We start from the raw sequence: 10,173 nt of genomic DNA, 5'->3' as shown, positions 1-10,173 counted from the left end.
TACTAAGTATTTGTACGTTTAGATGCTGTAAATGCGTAAGTATTGTATGTTTTAGTGTCTGGAAAAACGTAAGTAAATGTACGTTTTGGAGAACCACATTTTATGTAAATACATACGAATTATCATGAAATCACGTTGCATATAGACATGTTGGTGAGGGGTTAAGATGTTTTTCACTTTAAAATAATGGGCCAGATCACACTAGTAGTTCGTGCGGACTTACAAGGTAACACTTGAGTTATTATTGAGGGGTTAACATGTTTTTCACTTTAAAATAATGGGCCAGATCACAGTAGTAGTTCATGCGGACTTACAAGGTAACACTTGAGTTATTATTGAGGGGTTAACATGTTTTTCAAGTAATTTACAATAAACAGTTTTTATCATATTTTATATGACATACTGTACAGCCATGCATTTCTTTGAAGCACCATACTGATATTCTAACAGACATCGTAATGTGGAAAATGTTGTGTTTGTGCTTAACAAAATAAATGCAGTTAATGTCTTCATTATGGAAGCAAAATAACATTTACTATCACACTAAAGAGAAGCCTGCCCCAGAATACTTAAAAAAACAACAAAAAAACAACAACATTGAACTAAATGCAGCTCACAATAGTGAAATAATCCAATCATGAGAATCCAATCATTGATGGCATTACATCCTAATTAAATAAATTATATGTTTGTTTGAAATGAACAGAGAACACATCCATTCATATTTTGGTCAGAGTCACAATTTCAACCAGTTCTTCAACCGGTGATGGTGGTGGTTTTCATAAATTAGTTTGCACAAAGAACATAATTGTTGATTTTATAAATGTTACTGTTGTGATAATTAATTAGTTATTCTTTATGAATTGGTCACAGTTCACAAGTAGTTCTCAATGACAATTTTTTCTTTAGTAATTATCAAATACCTAATAAGGGACTACCTTTGTCCAAAATTAGCAATTACCTACTGCTTAGTTAATCTTGCTTTTCTATTAGTTAATAGTATTAAGTTAAGTGTTAATGTAGAACTAACTATTACTTCCTGCATAGTTACTTGTTAACAACGGCCCATTATTCTAAAGTGTTACCAACGATTGGACTATGTGGCCTATATATACAGACTTCATTAGCTGAAATGTCCTTTAAGACATTACAATAAATAAGGTACACAGTGTCTCTGAACCACGGGAAATAATTTATTTCAACTGTGATATTTAGTGTCATTCACCAGGGGGCAGTAAATCCTCAATTTTTCTTTTCTAAGGAGAAGCCACCATCTATTTATCAGTTGGTTTGAAAGCTTCTCTGAAGCAAGCTACTTTCATCACTAAAATGGTCAAAATGTTATTTTAAATGCATTTTAAATATAAATTCTACAACCAAAATTGCTCCAGTTCTTTCGAACTATCAAAGTTAATGTAATAGCAAGAAAGATAGATCAGAGTATGAAACAAAATCTGGTTTTAAATTAGGCTACATTGTAAGTTACTATAAGAAGCCATAAGACTGATAATGTAATATTTTTAATTCATTGTTTGTTGGTTCATTTCTATATCCTTATTATATTTTTGTAGAGTAACAACACCGTGGACACACATAGGCTACACACGTGCTTTCTATTTATTATGAAAATATATGTTCTCAGCATTAGGATTCATCAATAGCCCAAAGAGTGCATGAGTGAAGGGGGCGTGATATCTCACAGAGGGAGGGCACAAACACACACACACACACACACACACACACACACACACACACACACACACACACACACACACACACACACACACACACACACACACACACACATACATACATTTCCCTTCTGCTCTCTATTGTTGGAAAAAATAGCCTACAATCTACAGGCGCAAACACAGTCTCTGGCGCGCTCCGGGAGGCCATCAAAATGAGTATGCTTATGTTTCTAAAATAACTCATTAACTTCTTAAAGAAAATATTTACATGAGAGGAAAAGAGTGACCAACAAGCCCGCTGACATTAAGCAAAATTCATGACATCATCAGCCTTTACTGTCAGGATCGCGCTCTATCCCATCTGACACACACAGGCTGCGCGCCGCTTTGTGTCGAGCTGGTCCGACTCAGTCCGAGAATCGGTTCTTTTGAACAGTTCATTTAGATGAAGAGGTTCAAAAAAGATTCATTGTCACTTTTACGTCACACTCTTACTTCAAGTGAACATTTGAAAATCATTAACAGTACATGCCAATATATGCAACGTATGTCTTTATACTGTTGTTGTTAAGTCAGCCTACATTTATGTAAAACATTCATTTGATTCATTCATGTGTTCTACGGATCACTTTCCTGCCCCACACTACTTGAGATTAATGTTCTTGCAACATTAAGTCTTGTTTAATAACACTGAGACAAATGCTGAGATGCAAACATGTCTCCAATCATGTTTCCAATAGCTATTTATCAATATTTTCTCATTTGTGTGCTGTCACACTACGCATAAGTTGCAAACATGTTTCCTGCACAAAATTGGCTATTACTTAACTTTGCCGCCCATTCATTAAATCATCCGAAGACCTGAGCAATGAGGATCATGTTCACCGGCTCTTGACTCATTTCGAGCCGGACAAGACTGAAACAACAATTTAGTGCTGTGCTCTCGAGAACCTCTCTGACCGGATCAGACCAATTCGCGAAAGAATCGATCAGTCCAATTAGTGAACCGGTTCAAAAGAGTCGACTCACAAAAAGCGAAAAGAGCGATCTGAGGAGGAGAGGCGCATCTGGAGACAATAGAAGGCAATGCAGAGCTGCGCTTTGTCGCTCTGATCGAGGGCTGTGCCGTCAAAACACAGAAATATAGAGATGATGGAACGCTGAATCTGGATATTTCCCGTTTTCTTGAACTGTGAGATCTAAGAGGAAAGATGAATTCTGCTGAAGCGGCGGAGGACGGACCCAATGATTCAGACACGGATGCCTTCTTCAAAACAGGTACGATGAGAGGAGAGATGGAGAGACCGTGATCTCTGTAGAAACGTTGGCTCGTATTACAATTATTGGCGCACGTAGTCATTTCTTTGTTAGGTTTAAGTACCTTCGTAATGAATTCCTTTTTAATTTACCAATTGCTCAGTTGATTTATTTTCGCAGCTATTTAATCTTTTTTCATTCTATTTTTTTTCCTTTTCATTCATACTTGTTTTTATAATTTATTTAGTTTTATTGTTTCATTTTGTTTATTTGGCGCTGCTTTGGAAACGTGCTTTTTGTTTGTAAAGCACCCCAAATTGATACTAAATTGAGAAAGCGATTGACTTTTTCATAAACTCAAAAGAAGGTTTGAGAAAAGATGAAAGCCAAAGTGAAACTAATTGGATAAATCGTGGCATTATGTGGTTTAAAGATGCTTGAAGCAGGTTTGTGTGATGGGGATGCTGTTATCCTGTTTGGGTTGACAGCTACAATGAGCTTTAGTCCTGTTCTGAAAACCCAGCCCAGCCCATTCCTCTTGAACAGCACAGTGTAACTACTTGATAACTTCTCATGCATTATTTCTCACGATTGTGGTTATCAGCTTGTATTCTGCAGTACACAAAATGGCTGGTTCGTTGTCATATATTAAGTCTGAAGTGTAAGTGTCTAAGTGTCAAATCACTGTCACTTTCATGTACTTAACTGGGCTTCATGCTGTGATGGTGTTTGGAAAGAAGCTTATTACAAACACTCCTCTGTTTAATGTGTCATTTACGTAAAAGCCCTTTGCTTGTGAGTGTTGGACGTGCCAAGAGGTTTTTGGAGGCATGTGTGTTTAACCCAAGTTTTAGGGAGGCTTTTATAGCTAAATTGCGTAGAATCTGCCTATTCTATAAGCTGTTGTCAAAAAGATTAATCGGTGGAATAAGAAGTTTACAGATTTTAAGTCTGCACTCTAAAAATAAAGGTTGCAAAAGGGGGTTTTCACAGTGATGCCATAGAAGAACCAGTTTTGGTTCCTCAAAGTACCTTTCAGTATACAGTTCTTAAAAGAACCATTTTCTTAGCGTTAGGAACATTTTGATAATCTAAAGAACCTTTTCCACTGTAAAGATCCTTTTGTGGAACCTTTGGTACGAATAAAGAACCTTTATTTTTAAGAGTGTGGCCATTCTATGATTGTTGCCACATTTGCATTTATAACTAGCAAATTCCTTGTAACATATGTATTTCAACCATTTATGTTGTTCTTATTGTTTTTGCAGAGTGGACATAAATATTTATAATGTGTCTGTTGAGTTGAGTGCAGTTGTCATATATTAACAATGATGTCACAACAACCCTTGAAGACCAAAAGTGACATGGGGTCAGAACAGAGGCAAGACCTCATATCATGTGCAGTGCTTCTGGAGTTTATAGAGAGGAAATGGCTGGTAGAAATGCTAATGTTTAAGTAAGTGGTCCAGGCTGGAAGACCCCTGCTGAGAAATGATGCTTAAACCCCGCAGCTTTCCACAACGGGCTATAGGTCAGGATGCTGGTACACTACATTCACTCTCTCATACACACACACAAACAGCAAACACATGTAGAAAAACTGCATAACACAAAAACACAAACATTTTTCCTCTTGTTACCTCAACTACACAACAGTGCTGCCTTTATTTCTGTCTTTTGAATGTGAGTGAGGTTCAAGGTGAGGTTCTTTAGAGGAAGTGTCTGAAGTATCTAAGTTTTTTCTAGTTTTTGAGCTGAAGGTCATATCTGCAAGCACAGGCTGATAAGTAACAAAGATTTTCAGAGTAAACTGGCAAAGTACAGAAAAAAAAAATCAGTTGGAACTTACGGAAGTGTGGAAATGTTGACAGATTGAACCAGATTTTCTGAAGGTTTTCTTTCACGCTTTTGCAGAACTAATAAAGTGCTGTTAGTGGCTGCCAGGGCATTGCTTTGTGGTTGATAGTGTGTTCTAGATGGCCACAACAAAGTCTCTATGATATTCAAACCCGATTTCATGGGAAAACATAGCAATTTCACAAGGTGGTGACTTTGTATAAATTTGTGCAATGTGAACCTTATGAAAACGATTTTTGGAAAAACACCAAGCATGAAGGTCCACCCCAAAACATAACCATGACTGCACTCTTAAAAATAAAGGTGCTTTAAAAGGTTCTTCAAAGCGACACCATAGAAGAACCATTTTTGGTTCCACAAAGAACCATTCAGTCAAAGGTTCTTTAAAGAACCACCTCTTTCTACCTTTTTATAATCTGAAGAACCTTCTTTCAACATAAAGAACCTTTTGTGAAACAGAAAGGGTCTTCAGATGTTAAAGGTTTTTTATGGAACCATTTAGACAAAAAATGTTCTTCTATGGCACCTTCTTTCACCACAAAGATCCTTTTGTGAAACAGAAAGGTTCTTCAGATGTTAAAGGTTCTTTTTCAAAGCAATAGCAAACTCCTCAACAATATCACTCATGTCTGTAGCACATGCCAGTATATAAGCAATATTGAGGCTTTTTCTCACCTAGAACTTCAGAGCAAGTAAAGAACAAAGCAGGCTATTTTTAGGCCTGATCATAAAGACATTGTTGAGTTGTGCAGAGCATTGGTTTTGAGATATCCAGTGCCAATGATTTGCAGATGTTTGGAGGTCTGGGTGAGGTATCAAAGAGCAGAGGTTTTTTTTTTACTGTGGTTTTACCCAGTGGAAGGGAGGACATCTGCCTGCAGAACACAGCCGTCCGCCATCATCAATGGATACACAGATACATCCTGGCAGCCCATGCCCCTGGGGCCAACAAAAAGTCAGGAGGATATAATGGAGGTAGAGAGGGACAGAGTGAATGGGACCATAAATCCTCTCTCTTCTGCCACATCCAGTTGTAGTGGGTGTTTGCCCTCTTAGAGAAAGGACGTTACGTGGCTGAGTGAACAGTAATCCATTCACAAGCTCCACACTCAGCGATCTGAAGAGGGTTTTATACCTACAGCCACATATGGCTCACTGGCTGCTTGTGTATTCAGTATTTATGGTTAGATTTACTTCTATACCAACACAGGGCTATGTGAAGCACACTTTTAAACCGAGTGTTTATTTTGGAAATAAATTTAAAAGAATAGTTTAGCATATATTACACTCTTAAAAATAAAGGTGCTTTAAAAGATTCTTCACAGCGATGCCATAGAAGAACCACTTTTGGTTCCACAACGAACCATTCAGTTAAAGGTTCTTTAAAGAACCATCTCTTTCTTACCTTTTTATAAACTAAAGAACCTTTTTTCGCCACAAAGGACCTTTTGTGAAACAGAAAGGTTCTTTAGATGTTAAAGGTTCTTTATGGAACATTTAAACAAAAAAGGTTCTTCTATGGCATCATGAAGCACATTTATTTTTAAGAGTGTAGACCAAAATGTACAGTTTATATTTTGAGTGCATTTGGCCCACTTAAGTACAACTTTATATGTAATTTCATTAATTGTTTTCTATTGTCTTTGTTAAAAAGTGTACTATTGAACATAGTGACAAACATTAAAGGTAAACTAAAATATTTAGTTAAGTATTTAAAGTTATTTGAAACTTGTATGTCATGTCTAAATAAATAAGCTTTCCATTGATGTATGGTTTGTTAGGACAATATTTGGCCGAGATACAACTATTTAAAAATCTGAGGGTGCAAAAAAATCTAAATATTGAGAAAATCACCTTTAAAATGGTGCAAATGAAATTCTTAGCAATGCATATTACTAATCAAAAATTAAGTTTTGATATATTTACGGTAGCAAATTTACAAAATATCTTTATGGAACATGATCTTTACTTAATATCCTAATGATTTTTGACATAAAAGAGAAATCGATAATTTTGACCAATACAATATATTTTTGACTATTGCTACAAATACATATTTGTCACATATTTGAATATCACATATTTGAATATCATTCAAAATGTTATTAAAACAATTATTTAAAATCTACTCTAAAGCAATTTAACATACATTAAATGATTACTATTATATTATTTGCAAGTACAGTATTTTTTAAACAAAACACTTTTAAGATTTGAAGTACACTACAAGTGTGCAGTAAATACAATTAACACTTCTTTCTCACAAATGTGGCTCGTTTTTTATGAGATAACTGTTCCCTGACCCCATGAACACGTCCATATGAGTCACGGCAGCTCTTAGTACATTGATTTGGCCGCGATTCTTAATATAAAAAGGTTAGTTGTTGAGAAAATAGTGTTGGTTTTCATATTTGGACCTGTTAAATATGAATATAAGCTGTTACTTCTTTCTGAAGTCCTCTTTAGCACTGCCTATTAAACAATATATGACTGTTTGTAACTGCCTCACAATATCAGATAAAGCAAATCATGCACTGATGAAACGAACCATTGTGTTTTTGTGAAGCATCTGGCTTCTATTGTCCCCTCTAAGCCTGTTATAAATTTATTGCATAATCAATCACCTGATCAATACATTGGGTGGAGGTAGGATAGGTTTAAAGGCCACAAGGAAGATTATTTGCTAATCCAGTCTGTTGCATTGGTTTTGACAGGGTTTATTTAAGGCTTTGTTCATCAGACGGCAAAAATCTGATTTCTTGGCATATCCAACTTAAATCCATTTAGTCGTTTGTTGTCTGAACTAAAACCGAAAAAATATGGTTTTTACTAAATTGATCCAAACCTCATTTGTATGTGGTTTGAAATCCGATTATAACTGGATTTCCGGATTTTCGGAAATAAACAGTCGGTCCAGACTGTAAGATCATACACAACGTGCAGTAGTGTCTAAAGCAGTCTCAGCTCACTCATTTACACTCACATGTAGCTTTTACTATGTAATGAATTGTGATTATTCGCATAAATGTATGTTTAAATACAGATGCTTATGTTGTCAAATGCTTAGTACCACAACAAGATGTCATGCTCTCTTAGATGTCTTGACATTGTACTGATGCTTACGTCATTACTAAGACAACTGATTTATTTATACCAAATATTGACTAAACCGTCTGAACAAATGGTCTGCTTTCATCAGCGCAGACAGTGACCCATGGCAAAACTTGATTTGTGGCGAGACGTTTGATAATCTTTGGAAACATTAGACATTTTGCCCCTAATATGGCAAAAATGTCTGGCAAACCTTTTGCAAATATGATAAACAAGTGGCAGCAATGGCCAAACAACAGTTGTTGCACTTTTCACTGAAATAAAATGATTATTGGAAAACCACAACAAAACATCCTGAACGTCTGTCACATTTTTCTCTCACACACAATAATTGTTCTGACCTAACCATTTTGGAAATTTAGATTTGAAAAACAAATTGGATTTATGTGTAGTGTGAACAGTCCAAGAGCTGTGTTTAGAGGGAAAGCTAATGAGAATTAAAGACACAGGCCGTGTGAGAATATGTGTGTGTGTGTGTGTATTTGAATGTGCAAAACAGTCTGTTGTGGGCAGCTGGTTGATGGTGTTGCCCTGAGGACTGATTTCCTCTGCGAGTGATACGGCTGGACAGACTGGATCTCTTTGACACACATGACCGCTCCCTGTCACTCTCACAGACACACACAATGTCAATTCTCCATTTTACGCTGATTTATTGATGCAGTGTACGATACACTGCAAGCATATGCAGACTATATGAGAATAATACTCTAATATCTTTTTCTCATTTACTTTTATTCAGGGCAATAACCAGCTATAAACAGTTAATGAATTGCAGGGATGGTATCTCCTGAGCAACCTGGTATTATGTGTTTTTGAAGTCTCTAACCATATGATTTGGTTTTAAAGCATTCATGAATCAGCCTTTATCTACTACATGATGCTGTACTGATGCTGCAGTCCTGGTTTGCGTTTTTTGGCAGATCTGGATCTGTTTCCACTCAGTGTAGTCAGAAGAGAGAAGTGGAAATTGGCTTTGGCGAGTAAATAAAGCGTACTTGCCAGTTGGCCAGTCACTGTTATAATGCTGCTATTGACATAATGACCTGTGCTGTTTGCTGTAAATATTCAAGGGAAGATTGCAACATAATTTGTTTGTAAAGTGATATAAATTGTAATGGTAAAGTTTGGGTTAAGAGTTTTTTATTTATATTTCTTTCTTTATTTTTTTTTTTAGAAGTCTTTTATGCTCACCATTTTTTTTAATTTGTTCAAAAACACATAAAAAAAGTCATTGAGTAATATGCTGAATTGGTGCTCAAGAAACAGTTTTCATTATTATCAGTGTTGAAAACAATTTTGTGCTTAGTTTATCAGGATTGTTTTATTGCACAGAAAATTCAAAAGAACAGCATTTATTTGATTTGTTTTTTAAGTCTTTGCATTTTTATGCTTTTTTTTACTATTACAAAAGTAACTTTTAATTTAACATATTTACAATGTGAACTTTTAAGTATTTTAGGAAACATTGTGATGAAAATATGCTCTCTTTAAGTGACCCTGGACCACAAAGTAGCATGGGTATATTTTGTAGCAATAGCCAAAAATACATTGTGTGGGTTAAAATTATAAATGTTTCTTTTATGCCAAAAATCATTAGGATATTGCGTAAAGATCATGTTCGATTAAGATATTTTGTAAGTTTCCTACCATAAATATGTTAAAACTTAAATTTGAATTAGTAATATGCCTTGCTTAGAGTTTCATTAAAGGCATTTTTCTCAATATTTTTTATTTTTTGCACCCTCAGATCGAATGGAAAGCTTATGTATTCTGCTTTGAGATCATTTAAAAATCTCAATTTCAAAAAAATGCCCCTTATGACTGGTTTTGTGGTCCAGGGTCACATATTATTACATTTTCTGCTAGTATATACAAAAAGAGAGAGATTGAGAGAAAATAGAATTTGAACATGATTGTAATATACATGCTTTGCTTGAATGATTCTATATGTGTTCATGTGTGCATGAGACGAGGCTGGAAACTGCAGATAAAATCCTACAATGCCACAGTCTGATTCAGCCTGATTAGACTGACACACAGCAAGAGACACGCACAGCCGGTGCTGGAAAAAGCCTTGGCTTTCTGCCAAAGTGTGTGTGTGTGTGTGTGTGTGTGTGTGTGTGTGTGTGTGTGTGTGTGTGTGTGTGTTTGTGTGTGAACACCCCCTTTCCCCCACACCATGCTGTCTGTGCCCCGCTCGTGGGCTCCAGTGTGAGGAAGAACAATAGAGCGTGATGCTCCAGCATCAGCACAC

At 35.9% G+C, this 10,173-nt stretch overlaps 1 protein-coding gene across 1 annotated transcript in view; it reads left to right on the top strand.

Moving 5' to 3' along the window:
* Positions 1-2,902: 2,902 nt before the first annotated feature.
* Positions 2,903-10,173, top strand: part of LOC141340106 (kalirin-like) — a 204,343-nt gene continuing 197,072 nt past the window's right edge. Inside the window, exon 1 of the mRNA XM_073845039.1 lies at positions 2,903-2,969. Coding sequence (XP_073701140.1) covers positions 2,903-2,969 — 67 coding nt within the window. The remainder of the gene's footprint in view (positions 2,970-10,173) is intronic.

This window comes from Garra rufa, chromosome 8 (assembly GCF_049309525.1).
Source record: "Garra rufa chromosome 8, GarRuf1.0, whole genome shotgun sequence".
NCBI lineage: Eukaryota > Metazoa > Chordata > Actinopteri > Cypriniformes > Cyprinidae > Garra > Garra rufa.
Note: the sequence above shows the minus strand (reverse complement) of the source record. Positions and strands in the feature narration are given on the sequence as shown.